General features: G+C 41.9%; 1 protein-coding gene across 1 annotated transcript in view; it reads left to right on the forward strand.

The window, feature by feature from the left end:
- Positions 1 to 25,274, forward strand: part of pvrl2l (PVR cell adhesion molecule related 2 like) — a gene marked incomplete at its 3' end in the record, with an annotated part of 187,497 nt that overhangs the window by 104,387 nt on the left and 57,836 nt on the right. Inside the window, exon 2 of the mRNA XM_080787107.1 lies at positions 16,149 to 16,261. Coding sequence (XP_080643233.1) covers positions 16,149 to 16,261 — 113 coding nt within the window. The remainder of the gene's footprint in view (positions 1 to 16,148; positions 16,262 to 25,274) is intronic.

Consider the following 25,274-nt stretch of genomic DNA (forward strand, 5'->3'; position numbering starts at 1 on the left):
TATACAGCATCTTTGGCCATACATAAACATGCGCAGAGTAACATATTATAATAATATGCAATTTTGTAGTACATAAGCACGCACAGACACTTTTCCACCAATTTTCTTTTGAGTGCTAAAACCACTTAGAGTGCCAGGTGCCAGTCCACTCACTCACATTCATGGAACAGAATAGGAGGCACTTGGGTGTAAGTAATTGTTAATGGGCCTCTAGCAGGGCATCAGACATGCCTGATAGTGGAGCAAGTGGCGCTAATTGCAGCACAGGGACACTGATACTTTACACGCTGAGAGAGCGCCCTCGTTGCCATGGGACGGACAGACAGGTGGCCAAGGATGGCTGCTAGTGCTGTGAGAGACGTGCAGTCACTCTCCTGACTCTCATTCCTGGACTGGGAGGTGGCTGTGAGGCAAGCCTGATTAGGGCTATAGGCAATTAGGGGACTAAGGAAGAGATGATGGCACTGGCTTTAATCACTTTAGCCCTGGCATCCCAATTTTAGGCATGTCATTATATAGGCGAAAATAAGAAATGTATAATGAACAATTTCAATTATTCTTCAAAAAGATCAGATCTGCAAACTGAGCTTTCCTTGTAGATTGGCTATTTTGGCTATTTTGTAAGTGGTGTTAAGTGGTTAAGTGGTAATATGTTCTAAATAATTTAAATGTATTTTGTGCATAAGTGGTTCAGGAATGTCTCAGGACCCCCGCGTACCCATATCAAGAGGGTGGCTGAAAAGAAGCCTGACTAGACCGGATGAGACCAGCTCAGTGGCCTTGTGGTTAGTGTGTCCGCCCTGAGACAGGGAGGTCGGGGTTCAATGATCCCTCGCAGGCTCATACCAAAGACTCTAATAATGGGACCCAGTGCCTCCCTGCTTGGCACTCAGCATCAAGGGTTGGATTGGGGCAAAACCCTGTGACATAATGATGCGCAGCCTGCATAGCTAGTTCAGGCAGTCAACTTGAGCACATGCATTATTTACCCGATCAGAGCGGCTATTTAAACTTCTCTCCTGCTGTGCTGACGCTGCTGCTGCCTCCCTGCCTCACTTGCTGCTAAAGTGCTGCTCATGAAGTTTTGCAAATCCCACCGCCTCCCCAGCATCCACCTGTAGGCTCTGTTTCTAGATCCCCCTGGGGGTTCCCTGTAATTCTATTTGGCTTATAACTTAACTAAAATGTTAATGTTACAGGGAATAAATAAGGACAGACTCAGAGCCCTGACGCCAAACTATGCTTCATATATCTATGCTCAATTATGCTCAATACATTTATATTCTAAATTCATTATAAAAGTTGTCTGACTGAACTAGCGTCATGTCCAGGGGGTGTACTTGTATGTCCAGGGGGTGTACTTTTACACTAAGCTGCCTCACGCTACAGAAACAGGATATATGCTCCTCCCCTATGGGCCTCGGCCTCGGCAAGGCTTACTTTAGACCGGATGAAAACTTTATAATATCTTTAACAAATCAAGAAATGTCTGTTATTGCCCCTCAATGGTGTAATAGTTAAGTCACGGGAAGCACACATATAAGGCCTACTTATTTATAAGGTACACTGATGCAAATGAGCATTATCATTCGTTCCCACAAGGGTATATGCAGTTCAGGCAGTATAGAAAACTCATTAAAGCTGGCAATTACTGACCCTACTCTGCATATTGTGTATAACAGTGTATATAATTTGTAAGCACAATGCATAACACTCCCTTCGTCTTCTGTGCAGCGCACTGAACCCCTTCTTTTTCATTTAAATAATGCTGCTTGATGAATTTCTTCCCTGGCTTTTGGCTGGCTTTTGATCTGCGTAGATCAGGGTGTTTAGCTGATAGCAGATTGAAACCCAGGTAGTCTTGATCAACAAGCCTTGTAGTTGGGTCGTTTACGGCAGTTCCGTGACCACGGAGAGCAAAGGTCCGTTTCTCAATGGATTCGTCATCTAGGAGGGTTATTAAACAAATTGAGCCCCCATGTAAATCTAAAAAATGCAGGGGAAATTCATGAGAGCCCCAAATCCATATGGCCACCATCAAAAACCTGTTAAGGCTAAATTACCTAAAATTCATTCTGCTTCAGTAGCAGGTGACATGTCAAACTAGGGGGTTTTCATGATTCTGAATCCATTCCAAGCATTAGTTTAGCACAAAAAACACTCCTTGGGCTAAAAACAGCCATAGCCTGCGATTTACATGGGGGTTCAATTTGTTTAATAATGACAAATCCATTGAGAAACGGACCTTTGCTCTCCGCGGTCACGGAACTGCCGTAAACGACCCAACTATTGAGAGAGAAATATCTCTCGCATGAAAAACAAAACGGAAGACAAAAGTACCTTTGACACAGGAGCACACAGGAGCACACAGACAGCACACAGACAGCACACAGACAGCACACAGGAGCACACAGACAGCACACAGACAGCACACAGGAGCACACAGACAGCACACAGACAGCACACATTGCTGTGCATGATGCATTTTTCTTCTTCTCTTGTAAACAACACAAGACATGTCCTTTTGCTTTGCCACAGGGGTTAATTAGTGTTGTCATGAGTGGCTTTGTTTTCTCATGTGATCCGGCAGCTACAGTACGTGTTCTGTCTGGTCTCGCAGAGAAGAAAGGAGCTATCGTCTATCGATCTTGTCTTTTGTGAGATGTCCCGCTCTTCAATCGCTCCTTTTCTTTGTTTGTGAAAGTGTTTCGTAACACCCAACTCAGCCGTACATCGCTTTATCCATGTCCATGCCGCGATGCAAAGATGACGCAATTGAGACATTTATTGCTGGGCTGCTGTTGTTACTGCATGCTAGCTCTTGGCTTTTGTCCTATCTTTTTATTGTTCTTGTAAACATATCCCATAGTGAGAAACAGGGCTTTGTCTGTATTGAGCCACTGAGCAGTATAATAACTTCCAGGTCTGTGAAAAACATGGACATAAGCAGGCAGAGACCCTTTAAACTGAGCTAGGATATTACACTGATTACCTATTAATCCATTAAGACCTGAGGAAAGAAGGTCTTTTTTGCCATTTTTTGCTATTTAAAAAAACCTTTTAAAATTGTTCAAATAGCTGATCTACGAGCTCACAACGTGTGTACATGTGAGCTATTTTAAAATGATTTTCATAGTGAAAGAATGGCAAATAAGTTAGGGATAAGGGTGGCGCAAGATGGAGCCCTTAATGTCTGATGTACCTTGTGTTGTTTGCATATCTTCTAATAAAGTATTCAATCAATCAAAGGCCAATTCTACAAATGCCTTCTAAATCGGTAGTTCTCAAACATTGTAGTAATTCAAAGAAATAGCAGACGTACATGACGTTCGAAGCGTGGCACAACGTGACGTGTTGTGAGCTTGTATATCTGCTATTTTTGAATAGCAAAAGCTAAAATCTAAAATGACATGGATGCCTACCCGGTTACTCAGTTAACTTAGGTAGGCCTACAGTATGTGTACAGCGTAGCTGAAAGCTATACTGAACACTCAATTCATTTTCACAATATTGCCCTTTAGCGAGTTATAATATGAGCCACATCAATATTTTAATTATACAAAATCTCCCTGTGGGCAAACCTCTGTGTGTGTTTTCCAATGGGACAATGCTGATTGAAGGAGATTATATAGACGCCACGAAGCATGAAATGCCAATTAACGGTGAGTCAACTCTCGACTGCATGCGAAATGAAACCCGAGCCTTTCGTAATGAAACCTCCTCCTCATGATTTGCTAATGCAATGGTAGCATTTCTCCCTAATCGCTGCTGTCAGGAGAATCTTCGAAATGACGCGTTGTCTCATTTTAGACAAGGACAGTGTGGTCCGTGGGGCTATTTTGGCAGGTAAACACTATGCTGGCAAACAACCAAATCAAAAAATAAATGTTACTGGACTATACTGAACCATTATAAGTACTTAGGTTTTATGCTGGATGAATTCATGTCTTATGATCTTGGAATTGGAATATTGGCTGGTAGGCTCTGTTTCCCCCTAGTCTCTCAAGACAGACTGTTGAGGAACAACGGGAACAACAGGGGTCGCTGTTTTTCAGAATATTTGACGATTGGATTCTCAGATTGGTTTCCGCCAAACCTTATTATGTTATTGATATTAAATCGATATTATTGATATTATCGATATGAATATGGAACCATCGTCAAAATGTCACAGATGTGTGTGAACACATTTTTGGAGACATTATTACTCTTTACTTTTTACTGTTCGTTAAATGTTAACGAGTTTTGCCATTTCTGACAACAGGCACAGTGTGTCTATCTCTCTCCATTCATTCATTTCAATCTTAGTGTTGTTTGTTGTCCCTAAGATAGAGATAGTTTTGATCTCCTATCCTCCTCAGCCCACCCTTCTTCAAAACTGTTCACGGTACAATGCAGACAGATTGTGGAAATAAAATAAAACAATATAAATCGCACTGGATGTCTGACCAGTCACACGTGATGTTTGCATTTGTCTCATTGTGGTCATGTTCGGCGAGTCAGAAAATCTTGGACTGGCCGAAACGAAATTCAGCAATGGACTGCGTTTGTTTGTTTGTTCCAAGATTACGTCATTTGGTTCTTATTTGACCTTCCGAAGCCGAAAAAAGATTGACTTTGTTTGGACTATGCTACAGGCACTGCGTTCGGTCGTTTGCTCCACAATTACATCATTTTGTTATTTTGGACCCCTCCAAAGCGGAAAAAAAGTTTGACTTGGTTCATAGTATTATGCTGCAGGATTCACACTGGATAGAAGCATCTGCTAAATGCCTAAATTGGAGATTGTTATTCTGATGGCACAGGAGAGAGCTACTGTAAACGTGCAGTTTACTTTTTAACGAGCGATGGCTGCTAATTGGCTAATAGAACGTTCAGAAGGACTCCAGCTGTGATGACTTCCTTCGATTCATCTTCCTTTATACTTCACCAAGCGATGCGAGTGCTTTCATCACACTAGGCTGGGGAGACGCATCTTAATCAGGCGAATGTCAAGAGCTGTCACCGGCAATTACTGTTTTATTCCCTTAACACGTGGTGAGTGAAGCTACTTGCTCCATTGAACGGAAGGGAAATGTCTGTGCCCTTTAAAAAAAAAAAAAAACATTGGCTTGATTGAGTGCATCATTCAACGTCATATCTCAGAGACAAAGTATCCTGCCTGTAAATATGCATAGTTTTGTCAAGAAGGACTTAAGTTACCTGCTTTCTATTAAGACGAAGCTCTACTTTGCATGAACTTTTGAATCTCATTTCATTTTGTCTGAGTATCTGTCTTTCCAGTGATGCTATCATGGGGAAATGCAAATGTAGGTCACAAAAGGCTAATCAAAGCTTTATAAGAGAAACTTTACTTATTATAGCATTAGCCCAGATGTATAGTGGCTGAAACTGATCTCACGATACAAAAGACGACACACATTATTTCCCCTTTCCGTTGCCGCTTGTTTGGAGAAATTGTTTCCGCATCTCAATACTGCATTCAAATAAGCGGACGCATTCAGCTGTCAAGTGCCAGTTAACAAGGGGTTTCATTTCCCACATAAGCTGTGACTGAAGGAAAATGGGGGGAGAAAAAAAACCCCACCGAGTCTGTTTTCAGTCTCCTGATAGGGAAAGGCTTCTCGTAAACACAGCAACTTAAGATGATGAAGACGATGTGTCGTGTCAACAAGGCAAATGCCATAAAAGAAGATTAATGTTGAGGCACTCTGATGTCCCAAAACGGCCTGCAATCTGTAGTCAACGCAGGACAGGCCTTCATTTTAAGAGGTCTTGGTGTTATAGCTTTTGAAACGCATTTATAATCCTGACAGCCAAGAACCAGCCTGATGCCTGGAGATTGGCCATTCGGTGGCGGTTCAGTTCCCAAAGTTGTTCTATGATTGAGACAAACTGTACACAATCATAAGACATCCAGACGGAGATGCACTGTAGTATAACTTTTACCTGCGACACTGAAGAAGAGTTAAACCTTTGACCGTTGACCAATAAGAGACTAAGCAAACCATTGAGAGTATTTTCTATACATTTTGTATACACTTTTCTGTGTGTGTAAAATGGCAGGGTTGATTCCCTTTTCACTCTGTTTTGATGTTAACATGTATAGCTTTCCCGACTTTCATGTACCATTTCATCACTTTAAATGTTGGAAGCTCTCAGATACCAATTATCTGCAGTGAAGTGCAAATAATTAGCATTCAATGGAACATGAACATCTGCCTCCTTTGACTCCTGATGATAGTAACTGTGCAATTGGAGCGGTTTGGGATAAAGAACAAACCAAAAAACGAGCCATTTGGGTGCTTGTGGGGTAGATTGTATCCCGCCTTACAGACTTGTTGACAGCTTAAACAGGCGGATGTGTAAAAGCTAGCGTTGCTGTCACCTAGCACCTAGCACCCTGTCATGACTAGCACCCTGTCATGACAGGGTAACAATAGAAAAGATGCTCTGTACTGTCAGTTCCAAACTGTGGTGTCTCAGGATATTGCTAGTTTCCTATTCTCACAGATACTGTAACTGATTGCATTCAGCTGGTGGTCTAAATTGGTTCCTGATTAGAACTGCTTTAATGGAAATAAGCAGCATTTGGGCCCAACAGGATGAGAGTCGTGACCAGCACAATATGGCTCCACAGATTTAATTTGCTCTGCTAGCGATAAATCCTCATTTTTAAGCGGGAATCTGTGAGGAGACAAGGCTAACGCGAGTCCCTTGTTGCTCTGCAGCTCTGCGCTGTATGTACGAATATACAGTACACTGGAAAATAGATGCTCTGCACAAGCGGTTAAATGCCATGCACAAGCCTTCAAATGTCAATTAGTGATGATTCAGCTCTCTGGTGTATTACGGAGAGAGAGGAAGAGTGGCAACCCTTCATTTAACCCCCACACCCATATCCTCCCAGCCCTCCGCCCCCACCCCCACCCCCACCTCCCCATTCTCTCTGGCAGCCAATCAGCTCGCTCTCCATGGGACTGTGGAGAAAACGAGCTGTTGGCAACAGAATGTGATGTTATGATCTCTCTCTCTCTCTCTCTCTCTCCCTAGCTCGTTCTTGTTCCCTCTGCATTCTCCTATTCTGTCATTCTATCACTCCTCGTTTCCCTGGCCTCTCCTTTCTTTACTTCTGCTTTCTTTCTCTCCTTATCTGCCCTCTTCTCCTTTCTCTTTTAGTTTGAGATGTCAATGTTCCGTTTTCTCTTTCATTGTTAACATTATAGCGTTATACTGTATTGTCATTCTCACTCTAAATGCTACCTTTTCTTTTTATGCTTCTGTCCTCTCTCTTCCACTCTTTAATACAAATTGCACGCACGCACGCACGCACGCAGCACGCACACACAGTATATATGTGCACACATAGGGCTGTATTTTGCGTGTCTTAAGTACCAGGTCTTATTCCCTAACTTGAGTAAACTAAAGACCTGGAGGCGTGATCAATGCTCTTTGGCCACTCAGAATAGCCAAATTCCATTGATCACGCCTCCAGGTCTTTAGTTTACTCAAGTTAGGGAATAAGACCTGGTACTTAAGACACACAAAATACAGCCCATAGAATCACATACGGTACACATGCTGTACAAACACACACTACAATTATATGTGTATGCAATGCATGTGCATATTATATACTGTATAATACGTGTGCGAGCGAATGGGCATGAGTGAGAGTTAGAAAGGTAGGAAAAACAAGAGAGATTAACTTCCGTTCAACGTGCTGTGTTGTTTGTTCTTGTGTATAAACTAGCTTGACAGCCCAGAGTGTGTGTGTGTGTGTGTGTGTGTGTGTGTGTGTGTGTGTGTGTGTGTGTGTGTGTGTGTGTGTGTGTGTGTGTGTGTGTGTGTGTGTGTGTGTGTGTGTGTGTGTGTGTGTGTGTGTGTGTGTGTGTGTGTGTGTGTGTGTGTGTGTGTGTGTGTGTGTGTGTGTGTGTGTGCGCGCGCACACTGGCATCTTGCTGTGGAAATGAATAGCCGGTTTGACAGGCCATTGTCTCCCTGAGGGATGAATCTCTGGTTCAGTGGTCGAGTCACTCCCATATGATGTGCTCACATTAGAAGCACTCCATACGCAACAACACTAATGTATGGATGTGCCCTCGGAGAGACACACACACACACACACACACATGGATGTATTGATGTGCTCGCACAAGCGTGTGCTTCAACACAGATATATGTATACATGTCCTTACATGCATAAGGCACAAGTGAGCATGTGCTACGCACGCATGCATACAAATACGCACGTACACGCACAAGCACACACACACACACACACACACACACACACACACACACACACACACAGCTACAGTAGATGCAAGCATACACCCACACAAATTCAGATGCCCTACTGTACACACACACACTCTCTCTCTTTCAAAGCACATACAGACATAGCGTATATACAGTATATATTTTGTCTTAAAGGACCTATGACATCAAATTCAACTTTTTCAATTTCTTTTGTGTTTTTGGGGCTCCCATACTGTATGTGTTTTCTATCCCCACAAATAACCAATTTTGAACAATCAAGCTTTCATATCATATAGGTGCTTTAATGGAAATTGCTCTCAGGAACAGCTCAACTGATTTTGCCCTCATTGTGATGTCATCAATGTCACCCTACTTTGTATAATTCCTCCTTCTTCAGTCTTCAGTTCCAAATTTGCATTTCCACTTTGTTTACAATGTCCACCATTGTTGATTTTCCAAGCTGGCATGGAATGGAAACAAGCCTGGTTTTATCTAGCATCAGTATTATAATGACTCAAATATTAAATAATCTGCATATCAGCACCCCCACCACTTCAGGACATTGTGGTACTGCAGCTAAAGCTGCTTTCCAAGTCCAGAAAGAAATGACAAGGACTGGTTATATCAGAGTGGTGATTGAGGCTCAAACCATTAGAAATAACTTTGAGGGAATATGATATTAAATATTAAAAACCGTTTTAAAATGCATGTTATTTGCACTTTAACACAGTATGCATGTTATATGCACGCATGCAGTAATTTACGTGCACGTATACACAAAATGAATAATTAATAGATAATACATAAATGCATATGACTTGCACATTGCACAAATTGTGAAAAAATGCATGGGTGCTTTATGTCCCCTAAGAAACACACACTCCTCTCTCACACATGCACGAATGAATGCATGCACACACAAGAAACCAACTGATACATCGGCCATTATCGATTTTTGTTTTTACGACATTGGTATTATTTATTTGTTTACCGGTATATATATATACATTTGTTTTTACCATTTTCTTCCTGGCGGTATGTTATTATATAGGCAATGGTTTTAAAGAAAAATTCCAACAACAAGACGAGCAGAGCGACAATTTTTTAACAATGTTTATTGGGCTTAATTGGTTAGATTAATTAATTTCATGTGTATTTTGAAATTACGTTCATAAAGTTAAATGATGACACATGCACACATGCACGCACACACATGCACGCACGTCTACTTTTTTTTGGGGGGGGGATGGGGGCTTTTCTGAGCCTTTATAGATATAGTGTAGAGAGACAGGAAACATGGAGAGGGTAGGTGGGGATTGACATTTGGCAAATGGTCCGGCTGGTTGAGAATCGAACCGGGACTCGCTGTCAGGCATTAGAGCAGCCCATGTGGTGTGTGGCGCCCACTAACCATTCAGCTACTGGGTCGTCTCTGCACGCACGCATGCACGCACACATGCACACACACGCACGCACGCACGCGCGCACACACACACACACACACACACACACACACACACACACACACACACACACACACACAGCCTACTTCTTAGCAGCACACACGCTATCCCCCCATATCACGTTCTTGGTTAGTGTGACTGTGTTTACCAGATGATTAACAGCCTAAAGCCCTGCAGCCATTCCACTGACCTCCATGCAGCGTGGCTTGTAACACGCTGTACTAATCAATGCCATACACAGTATTATACACACTGGAACCGTCCAGGGTTTTCTTGCGGTGCAATTAACTAACTCTTGTTTTTGTGCTAACAAAAGACAGAGAGAAACTCATTCACCTTTTACAGTTTCATCTTTTTTCTTTGTTTTTTGTTTTTTTGTTTTTTTAAGGGCAGTCGGTGGGGGTATTTGTCACTCACTCACACAGGTACAGGCTGCAAAATAATGGTTGTTCCACAAAGACTTAGCTAACAACAATACAACCAGATGGGATGTGAGAGTGCGGTGGATCCTGAATACTAGACCCTCCACAGTCCACACTATCTAGCATCAGCGTCTTGAGCTCTACAGTGTTGTTAGCTAAGCTGTCGCACCGCAGTGCATCTATGTGCGCCGGTGCGTTTCTTGTCTTTCCTGGCTTTGCCCTGTGGGCTCCCATAGTCTCAGTTTGCTTGCCACGCCCACTAGTTCCGGTTGCCCGACGCTGTGCCCTAGCTGCCAGCCTCATCCTTCTCTCTCTGACGTTGTCTGTGACCTGTGGTACAGTAGGTCCATGTGACACCTACTGTAGAGTGCCATTCGTAGCATTCTTGTGTAAACCCATGTCTCAGCCCCATACAGCAGTACTGACTGCACACTATTATGTATATTATACGAACAGCCACCCCTTGAGGTCTTCTCCTATTTCTGATTTCCACACTCTCGTCATTGAACAAGACAGTGATGATTGATAATACTGGATGTGAGGAATAAGAAATATAAAAAGATTAAGGTATAAAGGACATCAGCATTCAGCAGATAAAGGAAAAATAAAGTTGGCAAAAGTAGAGGTAAAAACTTTAGCAGCAATGAGAAATGTGCAGAATATAGGGTAAAGGTTAGTATATGCATTATGGAATGTTCTGTAAGTACACACAAGTGTGTGTATATATATATATATATATATATATATATATATATATATATATATACATATATACATATATATACATATATATATTAGGTACACTTATACAGTATATGCATGCACTGTGCATTTATTTTGCAAGTAACAGTTTGACAACAACTAAGAAAGTATTTACAGATTGAATGCAGTTTTGTTATTCATATTGGAGGATAAAGATCTTTTTGATTAGTTTATTTCATACTTTATTAGCAGTTTGCAATTTGTACAGGGGTACGGTTTACAATGATTGCTAAAAGGATAACGCAAAAAGCTCTAGGGACTTGTTTCCAATGTGGTTCTGTATACTCTCCAGTCTCCACAGTTCGCCCATTGCCGACTTGGGCTGTGTGCGCAGGCTCAACCACCGCTACACTATTTCCGGGCATGAAGGCAGTCTGCGCATGACTGCCCGGGCAAACTGGGAGGTGAGGATCAAAAGGAAACCCAAGAGATAGTTCCAGTAGGATCTGATTCCTTGCCAGAAGGCTAGAACGAGCATCACGAAGCAAGGGGGCCTTGACCAATATCACTGTTGCTGGGCAGAGCTCTATGTTTTTATACGGGGAAAAAAAGTTAGGAATTATTTTACATTAAAAGGCCTTTATGTTGGCACAAAGGACTCTTGTCAGTTCCATATCATGCGGCACAAACAAGTCTTTTTTTAATGGTGTGGTGGGGATAAGCCTTTATAGGGACTTGCACAAATGTTGCACAAATTGGGCATTTGCACAGTGACGTTCGAGAGCTGACCGTCAAAAGTGTCACAGTTCACTGCCATGTCTGTTTTTAATAGGGCTGCTGTAGTTTAGAGGACAATGAGGAGGCTTCGTATAAACACTTTGTAGAAGACTGAGGCATTGATGCTGCGGCTGTGTGACTTTGTCAGTTTTATGTACTTCCACAAGATTACATTATAGTTTAATTCCAAGGCATGGGAAGTCCAGGATTGTTATTGGAACTTAAAGCCTTGTATTACATTATCTTACCAGACAGCCAGCAAGCGCACTAAGTTGCTGGCCATGGCCCACATTGCATTAACTTGGTTTATGTTCCCCGAAGAAAATTACATTGTTCTTTGATCGAAAAAAATCAATACGCTAACTCAACATTTCTTGATGTTTTGAATGTTGTTGTTTTTTCCCCCTTCATGTTTCATAAGCGTAAAAAACCCATTGAGCCTTTGCAAAAATAGGTGCTGATTCGCCATTTAAGCCTACTGTAGCCTACACTATATACTTCTAAATGCGAATAGCCAAATTTAAAACATAAATGGGGACGCCATGGTTAACCCTTTATCACTTTTTATATTTTTGTGTTGGCTATTCACTGGAAACAGACTAAGAGAGTCTTACAGTATGCACACCTGATCGGTTCAGAGACTGGCGCAAAGGCAGGGATCAACGCAGAGAATAAGAATAAAGTGACCCCCAAGTTAACCAATTTTGACCTGAGATCAGATTTAAAAAATGTCTTCTACATCCTGACAGTTTTCTGAAAAAGCTATGTTTCTATGTCAGTCGTTCTTCGATTTTTCAAAAATTGCAGACCTACAAGCTCGTAGCGTGCCACTCGGTGGCGCGCTATGAGCTTGTAGATCTGCTATTTTTCAATAGCTAAAGTTCACTCAGTTCACACGGGTGTGATTTTTAGTTGGGGTGCATACTTAGTTTAGACTAGTCATTGGTTAGACATAAGGTTGGTGAGGGGTGCATTAAGACGACCGGATTAAGGTTGGTGAGGGGTGCGTTAAAACGACCGGATTAAGGGGTGAGGGGTGCGTTAAGGGTTGGGAGAGGGTTAAGGTTAGGTTTAGGTGTGCTGCCCTGTGGGAGGTTAGGGTTTGAGTTTGTTAGTGTATTTGCATTTATTTTGAAGCCCCCTTTATTTTCAAGAGCATCATTGGTACTGTGGCACTATGTGTATGATACTTTTTATATAGAGATGCCTTAATTCATTTTGTGTGTGAGTTAGCACAGTTGTAGTTTAAGTAAACTGTAGCTGCATTATAATACACAAAAGCAATGGTGTTTTTCACTCTCTAGTCTCTGGCACCGGGTGATCACACAAGGGATTTATATACCCGAGGAGTTTCCCACCCCTTGTGTAAATTATGTTCAGATAGCAGCTGTAGTTGTTTGATTGTTTTTTGGGGGAGACATGAGAGCAGATGATTACAGTAGTCGCTTCTGCTGCATGGAGGCATGGATAAGTTATTTTTTGTATTTGGACATAAATCCTGTTTTCAAGATGATAATAGGCTGACTTTGATATTATTGCATACGTACATTTTGATCTGAACATAATAATGATACCAAGAAGATATCTGGGTTGGCATTTAGGCTAGCCTTCAAAGACAGAGAGTCAAGGTGAGCACTAATCTTCAGGCTGTATAACATTTTCAATTTTAGAATGTGAATTATCTCTAGAAGGTCATGTACAGGGATGGAAGAGAGAGTTCACTAGTGATCTCATTAATGTACTTTTTTGTGGTACTTAATATGATTTGGTTGTCAGGAGTATGCATATCAAAGAATACACAGAAATGATCAAGGCCAGTCTTAACATTTGAAATATTGAGAATCTTTGTGACAATTAAATTTAATTAAATTAAATTGTCAAATCACAACAATTTGTCACAAGATACTTTACATATAGAGCGACAAAGCTCTGTCGGTGCTTGCAAAGCGACAGATCCTACCCAGAGCAAGCAACACGACAGTGGTAACTAAAAACTTGTCAGATGTAAGCTGTGCTCCTGATAATTTTACGCCACTAGAACAGACGGACTCAACTATATTATAGCTTGAGTTATTTTAAGTTGCAGGTTGTGGACGCTGTGTTCCATCCAATAGAATGAACTTAACCCCTCTGTCTCCATATGGATAGATTCTTTATTAGCCATACAACCGCCAGGAACAAAACACACAAATAATGTAAACTGTCAGCTACTGTACAACAATACACCCAATGTATTAGGGGGCTCCCAAGTTCAAAGTTCATATTTTGGGGGGTTCACGGCCTGAAAAGCTTGAGAACCACTGCTCTACACAATGTATGCACCCAACTGCAGTGTATAAAAATGGCAGTTTTGCACAAAGGAATAAAAGCTTTCCTGTACATAAATGCAATAGTTACTCGCTGTGCTATATGTTGGAATAACAGCATACCACATTGCCATACAGCATTCAGTCTGCAAGGCAGTCTTAACATTGTCCTATATGTGACAATAACATTCCTCCTACTGTATTGTTTGCAGTGATTGTGACTTATTTCTGTCACGACTCACTGTGTGTTACCCAATGTTTCCCACCATTGTGGTTTTGTTCTCTCTGTAAGCAGCCGTATACTGCAGCACTTTCCAATGCTATGCCTTCTTTAACCACTTACATCTATTTTCCCTGAATGTTCGTCTATTTTCAGCAAATGTTTCCATATTATGGTATACCTGGCATGTGGTTAATACACCACCGCATCAGGATATTGTTTAGCAAAATTCACTGAAACCAATTAACTTTAGGTGGCTTATACAGTACCATGGGTCCATAGTGCATGCAGTACAGCTCTGTGCTTGCAAACAGTTTGTACTGTAGTGTATGCACTATGCATCAGGATGTACTGTACCATTGTTTGCATGCAGGGGCAACAGAACCTTACATGCTCTTCAAGAGGTGCTTGGCCTAGGGGCCATCCCTGTAGCGTCTTCTTCACAGTACTCATTACAGCATACTGATGTGAGATGCTCAAACAGCAAAACAAAATGTGCCTATGCAACCATTTTATATAACAATAACCTGCTGATCAGCATGTACCATAAAGTTTTCAGAATGACTGCTGGACACTAACCTTTAAAACAAAACAAAACAAAAACAAACTTTTTTAATGTTTAATCAGAGCCATGCCCAGCTAGCCAAGGCTTGTTTCTGTTCGTGGACTCGTGGTTAACCCTCGCTGGGTAGAGGGAAAAAGATCACTAATTGTCTCAAAGAGTGTTGTGCGTTCCTGTGGTGCGCCTCACTGGAAGAAAAACAAAAACAAAACTTGACAGCAGCAGGCTGTTTTGCATTGAATTTTGGTTGTTTTCACGAATGGAGTCAGAGGGTGATGCGGCAGCGTTCCTAGAGGGCTCGGCCCCTAGCGATCCCTGGTGGAAGATTAGCTCAAACTTCACGAGGAGGTTCTGGTTGCTGAGTTTGCTGAGACTCTGCCTAAGGCACACGTCAATGGTTGATGATGATGCTGTTGATGTTCTCTCCCTCTTTCTTTGGATTCCTCGGGCCCTTTCTGTGTTTCTCTTTTAGTTTTCCCCTGTGACGCTCTCGGGCTCTTCTTACTGTCTTTCCCTTTTGCTCTCGGGCCCATTCTGACTTTGGATTCACTATGCGCTAATACTGTACGCTGTTGGCTTGTTGTGATTCACTATGCGCTATACCGTACGCTGTTGGCTTGTTGTAGACGCCTTCGTACCATAAAGTATAAAGCAGGCTTTAATCATTCTCTCTTTCCCCCATATCTTACCCGTGGAAGCCAAACCACAGAGATAACATTTCATAATGAGTATTTCAGTAAAATGTATAAAACATAAATGTTTGAAGATTATAATTGCTAAATGCATTGTTTATTTCATGTACTACAAGTATATTGCCTATGCCTATAGAGGATCTTTGCATTGAGAGAACATTTTGTACCTTTGATAATTGGTGTGCATTGAAATCAGGTGTAGCTTATATTGGTGATTAGGGAGCTGCTTTGATCAGAGTGACAGAGAGGCAGTCAGTGGCAGAACAGTTTGGAGTTTGGAAGCACACAGTGTTCTTACCGTTGTCGTCCTCACACCTTTGTAAACCTGTGGAACTTTCTTTTTGTGTTTTTTGAGAAGTAAATCGTGATGTACATTTTTACCACTGTTTGGACTGAATTATTTTAATACAAGAAGATATCTGTTTTTGGGAATATTACAGTGAGTGAAGACGCATGCTTCTAGTGGACAATTTTCAAGTGGATTTAAACCTCTACATTACCTCTTCATCTTTCTATCTCCCTCGCCAGGCTTTCTTGTGTTTTTCATTTTTATCTATATTTCCTTGTTGCCCACTTCTCAGTTAGTTTACTATCCTTTGCTGCCAGACTGAAGTTAAACAACATTACCACGGACGGTATATAGTATTCAAAATGTATAACATTTATATTTGAACACCCTCATGTTACATCATTCACTTCTACATTCTGTTTTAATGCCTCATCTCTCTTCTCCTCTCTCCAGGAGCGTGGAGCCAGAGGGTTCGGGTGGAGGAGGAGGTGGAGGCGTTCCCTACAGAGTCTGTTGATTTGCGCTGCCAGTTCATCGATGGAGGGGGATCCACAAAACTCACTCAGGTAAAAAAGCAATGCTGCTTTCATCTGCTTCTCATACACCAGGGGTCTTCAACACGGGATCCTGGGCCGTGGCTCAGCGGTCCAGGCACCTTTGCTGGTGATCCAGTCTGGCAGTGTGCCGCGGGCTGGACTCCCGATCCCGACGGCCTTTACTGCATGTAACCCCCCCCCCATCTCTCTCCCCATTTCCTGTCAGCCTACTGTCTATCCCTCCATACAAATATATTTAACATGGATCCAATAGTGGCGGTCTCTGCTTCATGTCTCTCTCAGCTAAATGTCTTGATGGTGACATTTTGCTGTCAGTCTGTTTCCACTTTGTTGATGTTTCTGTATTCATACTTTAGACTATCTTGCTGCTGCATTTATTAATAGAGGCCTTTGCAAAAACTACAATGGTAAAAAGAAGCTCACATTCCTCTGCTGCCATAATGTCAAAACCACTTTGTGTGTCCAGACAACAGGTGTAACAATTAAGTACGGCAGTACCAGGAATATTTATTTACCGGTATGTGCAATATGGACGGCGCTGATAAAGCAGGCAGGGGGAATGAAAATGTCTGGGGACAATTTACACAATTTCAAAGTCAAATAGACCACTTATCTACAACATCTGACTTGTTTTGATGAAATAATTATAAACCAAACGTATTTTCTTCCAATGAGAAAGAAATCATTCGTAAACAGTGTCAATACAGTAGCCTACATGACATACCACCAATGCCCTACCGCAACACAGTGGACATTGAAGACTATTACCGATATGAAGCAGACTGCGTTTACAGTCATCACTGCAACATTCTGCATTTTCTGTGCAAAACACAGACTATACTAACCGTCACTGGATTTGGCATTCTTAGCCAGTAAAATGAATATTGTGATGATGTTTCAATCTACTGCTCTGCCACCCACTCAGTATCATGAATAATCAATTTGAGAAGTGGTTCACATTTAACCAGGAAAAGAATAATTGTCGTCTTCCATCCCCCGTTTCTTAATAAGAAAGTCACACCCGTGTGAATCGAGGGGCGCTCTTATCATCGTACATCATTATGCATCATCTCATACTGGCCAATCAGGATGCCTGTTGCCTGTGTTTGGTTAGGTGATTTGCTCGTATGATTATATGACGTAAATTTTCCCTTCAATGTCAATGGCTTCTAATGTTTTGATGTTTAATTTACGTCATATTTAGCAGAATTTTGACCTAATTTCTCCGTTCATTGTCAATGGCAAATCTTGAGACGTGTGGGAACAAAACGAATGCTTGGAAAGGATTCAGAATCATGAAAACTAGTTTGAAACGTCACATACTACTTAAAGCATAATAACATTTAGAAATATTTGCCAGGTTGTTAAAACTCTGAGCGGCAAGGATGGAGTTCTCCGTTCAATCAATTAGTAACGTCCAGCGCTCAGGATGGAGATTAATAAAAAGGACAAAGATTATTGATATCAAAACCGATCGCATCGCCCCACAGGTTCTTGATGCAAGATGTTATTGCACATGTTTTTTCCCGGTGGGACGTCATCGAAAATGTTCCCCCCCCATTTTTGCCAACGAGACCGAAAATCTTAAAACATGAATAACTCTTGATCTATTCTAAATCATTCCGTCCAATTCTAAGCAAAATGTATGTGTTAGACGGCCCATCGCGGTCCCGTCGCTAGTCGCGTTAGAATTAATCATACCTCCTGTTGTTGTCGATCGCCTCCGGAGTGTTTCGGTTACATCTAGCTGCTTCAGCTACATCCGGGATAGCACCTGGTCCGCTGATATAAATCGCTGGGCGCTCTGATTTAATGGATTAAATAACCCCGGGCGTTAGGGTGTTAATGGTGGCCATATGGATTTGGGGCTCTTTGCGAGGGGCATGGGGGCTCAATTAGGTTTTTGACTGGTGCAACCACTCCCTTACTATGTGTGTGGGTTGGTGGCTGGCTGGCTGGGTACAGTAGGTGCGTCTGAGCACGAAAACAGCATGGTTGTTTTTCACCACCTGTGCGCAACCTAACACACACGCAAAAACACACGGATATATATTAACTGTATATATGGTGATTGTGGGTGTGCCAGTACAGTACAGTGACAGTACAGTACAGTAGAGGGTACAGTAGAGGGACTCCCACATGGTAACTCTGTCATTTCTCAACCGTTTCGGACGCGGGGCGGCTCCCCGGAATTGGGCCGCACCCTGAGTGCGTTCCTGTGGGTCTGGAACTCACTTCACACGGGTGTTATTTTAACCTTCATAGATGATAAATCCACTGAGAAACGGACCTTTGCTCTCCGTGGTTACAGAGGTATCAGATAGTTGGGGATGTTGTCAGGTATACCGATCTACAGTATCATGTTGAATCGTGTCCAGAACATTGATATGCTGTCAGAGTTGAGGTGGAGAAAGGGCGTGAGATGGAAGTACAGTACCACAGAAATGTAATAAGACATTGGTCTGCAGATAGAAAGCCAGTAGATATTTGGCATATGCCTACATTAAAATAAAAAATGCATGGCCTATGTGTGTGAAAACATCACTGTAGCATGAAATTACAGGTTTCCAAGAAACTAATCTAGAGTTCCAGTTGAAGTGTACCTTCACGCTATAACGAACACAATGGAGAAAGGAGAGGTGCTCAAACAAAGTATTGACACACGTATATAATCTGTAAGAATTATTCATTCTTTTATCCGAGTATGGCAGGCTCTTGACAGCGTGATTGCCTGGTATTTTGGTGTTCGCTAGTTCATAGGCATGCGGTTTGTAAAAGACTGCATCAATTAAGTTCTATATAGATGTTCATTTCCTCTAAACTTTGCCCTTGCCATGTTCACTCAGAACATTCAGACTGGTGTTCAAACTGGCAGCACAAATCTGGCTTCCTAGTCCTACCCAGATTGAAGTTGAATTTGTTGTGTGCGGTCTGAACAAGGCTAAGGGATGTGATTCATATCGCATTAGCCGATCAGTTTCCGTGTGTTTTTTCCCCTGTTCAGACTTGGGGATCAAAGCAATCATACTTGGGGATCAAAGCAATCATATTCCAAGATCCTGATGAGGTGTGCCAGTGTGTGAACATTGCCTTTAAAGTCCAGTACAGGGGTCTTTTCACCAGAGGAGAAAAACTGAATTTATTTATATTTTATCCAAAATGAGTTAATAGCACAGGCTGGCAGACTCTTCACATACTTTCATGTGTGAAATAAATGTCAGAGCTGAAATCAACATGTAAATATGAAATAAATGCTTAAACATGTAGCTAGGTGTAATGTCCACAGAAGTGAACCTTTCAAGCCTGTTTTTTCAACTTGCTGTTTTCTGCAAGACATTACTCTATAAGCCATATCTCCAAAACTGGTGGGTCAAACGGAACAACTAATGTCAAGCTATGATTCCCAGCTTTCATATGACATGAAAATTAAAAAAAATCCAATGGCAGTCCCTCAGTCAAATTTGGCACCTAGACTGTCAAGAAACCACAATAGTCATGTTAAGGTCGCAAAGAACAGAGTTAAAGTAATACTTTTTAATCAAGTGCATTTTCAGGGTTGGATCGGGACATTATTATTCCAACGGTAATTTTTTTTTTTCACTTAATTTTTATTGATGACAAAACAGACAACAAAACAAACAAGACTACGGAAAGAAAAAAAGAAGAAGACAAAGACAAAAAGCTAAAAGACAAGGCTGCATTTTTCATATTACAAAATACATTATTCCAACGGTAATTTAAGGCTTCTGGCTGCCCACACTGGCCATATAGGCTCCTTTTCCCCTGTGTAAATCTGTTCAGCCTGTGTGCCAAGAAACACAATAACACGCTCCATCAACCAAATACCATGATAAGACGTGTGTGCACTGTAACATCAATTCACACACTGTAGCAATTTAGTTTCAACCTTGGAAATTATAACAAAAAAATACATGTACTATATAGTATACAAAATATACTCTACATGCCAATGACATCATCCCAATGACAATCAACATTTGATGAATGCGGGCAGCACAATTCTAGGCACTATGGTGGCATTCACACACCAGCATGCGATGCTGCGATTAAAACGAATCCTGCTGCGTATTGTTGGAAAGTGCGCTTCGTTTGGCATGTGTGAAGGCTCATTCGAACTCTGATGAGGATCAAACAATCACATTCTAGTTCGCCAAAAAACGGGGGTTTCGCTTCCAAGCACACCTGACTTCGATTGACTGCAGGTTGGAATGCAATCGGCATCAAATAAAGGAAATGAAGCAAAACAATGTAGCGGATGAATGAGGAGCAAACACAGTTGGAGAGCATATTTTACGCAGATGTCCCGTTAGGGCCGTTACCGTGGATAGACGTGGTCGAATGAGGAGACATATCGAAATATGGTTGGACGAGCACATTAATCAATTGCTTAAGGAAACGCATAAAAACACATCCAGTGTACAGAATATTCTGTCTGTCATGGAGCACTGTCACTAAAATCTTGTTTAAATATAAATACATTAATATTAAAACATCGGAGGTCGGATTAATTTAGCGCTGCTGTCTCCGCTGTGCTTACAACATGTGTTCATACTGCACACGCGCGCACACACAATAAGGTCCAGTCCCCACACACACAATAACGTCCAGGTCCAGTCCCCACACACACAATAACGTCCAGGTCCAGTCCCCACACACACAATAACGTCCAGGTCCAGTCCCCACACACACAATAACGTCCAGGTCCAGTCCCCACACACACAATAACGTCCAGGTCCAGTCCCCACACACACAATAACGTCCAGGTCCAGTCCCCACACACACAATAACGTCCAGGTCCAGTCCCCACACACACAATAACGTCCAGGTCCAGTCCCCACACACACAATAACGTCCAGGTCCAGTCCCCACACACACAATAACGTCCAGGTCCAGTCCCCACAGCGACACTGCATCCACCGACACTGTCCCCGTTAACCTCACTTTATGTCCTAACTATTAATCGAAGTATAATTTTAACACTATCGATTTCACTGTTTAGTTTATGAATTAAACACATTGATTAAGTTCCCTGCTTCGATTGACAGCGCACTGTGAACGCAAACGCAGCAAATTAAATGTGCAAGAATGATGCAACTCCACCCCCCAATCGCATCGAGTCTACCGAAGTAGAGGTGAGAATGCGACCTTAGTTACCCCGAACTTCACAGATTAATATATGATTGATGACCTATAATCGTGTATCACAGATGCAGCCTATGACAACATTCAATATCATTGATTGATTGATTGATTGATTGAAATATTTAACAGTTTGCAGAATTACAGTACATTTCAAGCACAACTCAATACAAAGACTGTTAAATGTGAGTGGACGACCCAATAAAGCATTACACTTGTTTACAAGAGGGTCCACCTTGTTCAATTCATCAAAACATTTAGAGACGTACAAATAGACTCTTCTATATAGCCAAAGAACAGAACTGGAATTCATCATAAAGGAGGTAAAAAGGGAAAAAAAACATATACAGTTTTGTGGGCCAGTTACGAATTGCAGCCGTCTGTAGGTGCCTTTTGAGAGCGGTTTTGAAGGAGTCAAGGGATTTGCATGTCTTAATGACTGTTGGTAGGGCGTTCCACATTTTGGTGGCATAGGAGCGAAAGGAATTTAGTCCCTTGTTTGTGCTGAATCTGGGTTGTACATGGTTTGTTGCACTCCCTCTGGTGTTGTGTTTGCGGACTTTGAAGATTTATATGTGGGTATTTTGGTGGTGTATCGAATCTTGTGGACCAGACCCATTGCAAGATGCTGTACTCTGTCGTTGACCTTCAGCCATTCCAGCCTGTCAAAGTGGGAGGGGTGAGGTGGGTTCGGGGGGTGAGGCCAAGTAGGAGCCTGACCAGTGTGTTTTGGGAAGTCTGGAGCCTTGTTTTAAGGGCCTTTGAGGTGCTGTGGTACCAAGAGGTGCATGCATAGAGGAAGAACCTAAGTACCGGTAGGTAATTTCATCTTTTCGTGTGATAATATTGTCACCCACTCTAACCAAGAAGCCACTGCCTTGCTGAGATTACTATTATCCAAAGAGAATTGTAATAGAGTGTCTTCTAGGTGAAAGATCATGCCACTGATTGAGAACATTATTTCGACCTGTGCTGATTAGCAAGATCCCCTGCAGCCTGTTGTAGCCTCTGAGTGTGCTGTGTGTGTGTCAGTTCTGCATTAAGAGTCAAGAAGTAAAGACCTATGTTGAATGCTCTCCAAGTGTGTTATTTACAAGTCCCAGAATATTAGAGTGGCGACGAGGATGTTTTTGAACGTCTCTGCGTGAAGGACTTGTTTAAATCCTGTACACTGGTCGTATAAAGGACATTGTTTTTTGTCAAGGAACCAGGTAAAAAAAAATCCCTTCTCCTGCACGTTGCCATGGCTGGACGCATCGGTCATGTGGATGTCTACGATGACTCGAAGGAGGATTTTGAGTCGTATGTTGAGCGTCTGGAGCAGTGGATGTTGGCAAATGACATTGTTGATGACAAGAGGGTGCCCGTGTTTCTTTCCGTGATTGGGGCGGACACTTACAAGCTGCTGAAGAACCTAGTATCTCCTAATGTGCCAAGTGGGATGGATTATGCTGACCTGAAGAGAGCTTTGGGTTTGCATTATAAACCGAAGCCGATTGTGATAGCTGAACGCTTCCGTTTCCAAAAACGTAACCAGAAGGAAGGGGAAGCTGTTTCTGATTATATTGTTGCTTTGAGGCAGTTGTCAGCCACCTGTGATTTTGGCCGTTACCTGGACGAGGCACTGAGGGATAGCTTTGTGTGTGGACTGCGCTCTGAGGCTGTGCAGCGCAGGTTGCTGTCAGAAAAGGATCTGACATTCCAGCTGGCCTGTGAGATTGCTATATCAATGGAGCTTGCATCAGAGAATACATTGGAGTTTGCAGGACACAGTGCACCGGCCCACCAGGTAAATGCCCTGTCAAGTACTCACACTTTTTCTGATAGGGGGAGGAAGGGGCAGTTCAGAGGGAACAATGACAACAGAGGAAGATGCCAGAAAGTAATGAACAGAATATTACAAGAATGGATTCAGTTTTTGTCATAATTACAGGGGAAAATAACACTGGTGGTCAGCAAGTGTCAGGGTAATACAGGCATTGAAACATTTCGGTTTAGACCATAGAGAGACAATTTAACTAGCTCAGACTGACTGACTTGCCAATCTTTAGAAACGCTAGCAAGGCTTTTTTGTTTTGTTTTGATATTTTTTTACTCCCTTTTCACCTCAATTTAGTCGTTATGCCAATTGATCCCTCCCCACACACATTTCTGTGTGTCCCTGCTGTTGTATCATATTGACTCATCTGCCCACACTCCCTGCATGCTGACAGGTGCCACCCCCAGTCTGTAGGAATACGTGCAGTGACATTAAATCAGCCTCCCCGCCTGGCTTCCCTCCCCCGAACACGCATCGATGCCCTACAAAGCCCATGCACCACCATGGGTTTGAACCCACAATCGGCTCTGTGGTGCATGGTGGGCAGGGACTTTACCACTGCACCACCCGAGTGCCTCATACCATGATTTGAACCCACAATCAGCGCTGTGGTGCATGGTGGGCAGGGACTTTACCACTGCACCACCCGAGTGCCTCATACCATGATTTGAACCCACAATCAGCTCTGTGGTGCATGGTGGGCAGGGACTTTACCCCTGCAGTGGTGGAAAGTATCTAAGTACATTTACTTTAGTAAGTATGTCACATTTTTTGTACTTTTACTCCACTACACTTTGTAATTTTTTGATTATTATGACAAAACATACAGTAACGACTTCAGCCCTACATTTCGCGGCTATTTGAAAATAGCCGATGTCCAAGCTCACAATGCATCGCGATGCAACGCATTGTACATTGAGCTTGTAGATCTGCTATTTTCAAAAGACTATATATTTGAAAACTTGAAACGGGACATTCTGCACAATAAATACTTTTATTTTTGGTACCCCTTTTGGTGTTAGCATTATGTTATGCTTTAGCTATTGAAAAATAGCAGATCTACAAGCTCATAGCACCACAGAGTGGTGCGCTACGAGCTTGTAGGTCTGCTATTTTAGAAAAATCAAAGAATGACTGACATAGAAACTTAGCTTTTTCAGAAAACTAATTTTCAAATGGACATTTTTAGAATCTGATCTGAGGTCAAAATGGACATTTTGAAGCCAGTACTGAGTAATTTTTACACCACTGATCATTTCTATCTAACAGTTGGTTAGTTATGCCCTTCACGATGTGTCACTGGAGAGTGAAAGTCTATCTAGCCATGTTGTCATGATCTCTCTTCCTCACAGCAGTGTTTCAAATGTCTTTGTAAGTTTGTATAATAACGTTTATTTAAAGAAAAACTAATTAAAGACAATACAGCGATGTGTTATTTTTAATGATGGCAAATCTGAAAAAGGTCCGTAAGGGAATGTTCAAATGTATTCAAGCTTTTCATTTTGTCGTCTTGAATTGCTTCCGACATTTTTCCGCCATATGGGACATGCAATCGAAAGGAAATAGAAACAGAAAGTATCATGAGAGTGCCAGAAACAGTTGAGTTACATAAGACAACATAACATTGGCTTCCTATCGACTCCAGAATTCAATTTAAAAATGTATTAATTACTTATAAATCTCTTCATGGGCCCAATTTATTTAAGTGAACTGGTGCACCCCAAGGTGAATATGAGACACCTTAGGTCTTCAGACAAAGGCTTCTCATTGTCCCCGCCACTAAGCTGCGAACCAAAGGAGATCGAGCTTTCGAATTTGTTGCACCTACGCTGTGGAATGATTTACCACTCTGCTTGAGTCTGTTGAGATCTTTAAGAAGCTACTGAAAACGCATTTGTACAGCAAACATTTTGGCTTGCTCCAGTGATTTCTATGTATTGTTTTATCTTATCTATTTCTAGGTACTGTCTTTGCTGCTCTGTTTCTTATTTCATTGTTGGTTTATTTTTTATTGAGATGTTCTTGTTTTATTCCTTTTATTTT

This window comes from Protomyctophum bolini (assembly GCF_963924005.1).
Source record: "Protomyctophum bolini genome assembly, chromosome: 17".
NCBI lineage: Eukaryota > Metazoa > Chordata > Actinopteri > Myctophiformes > Myctophidae > Protomyctophum > Protomyctophum bolini.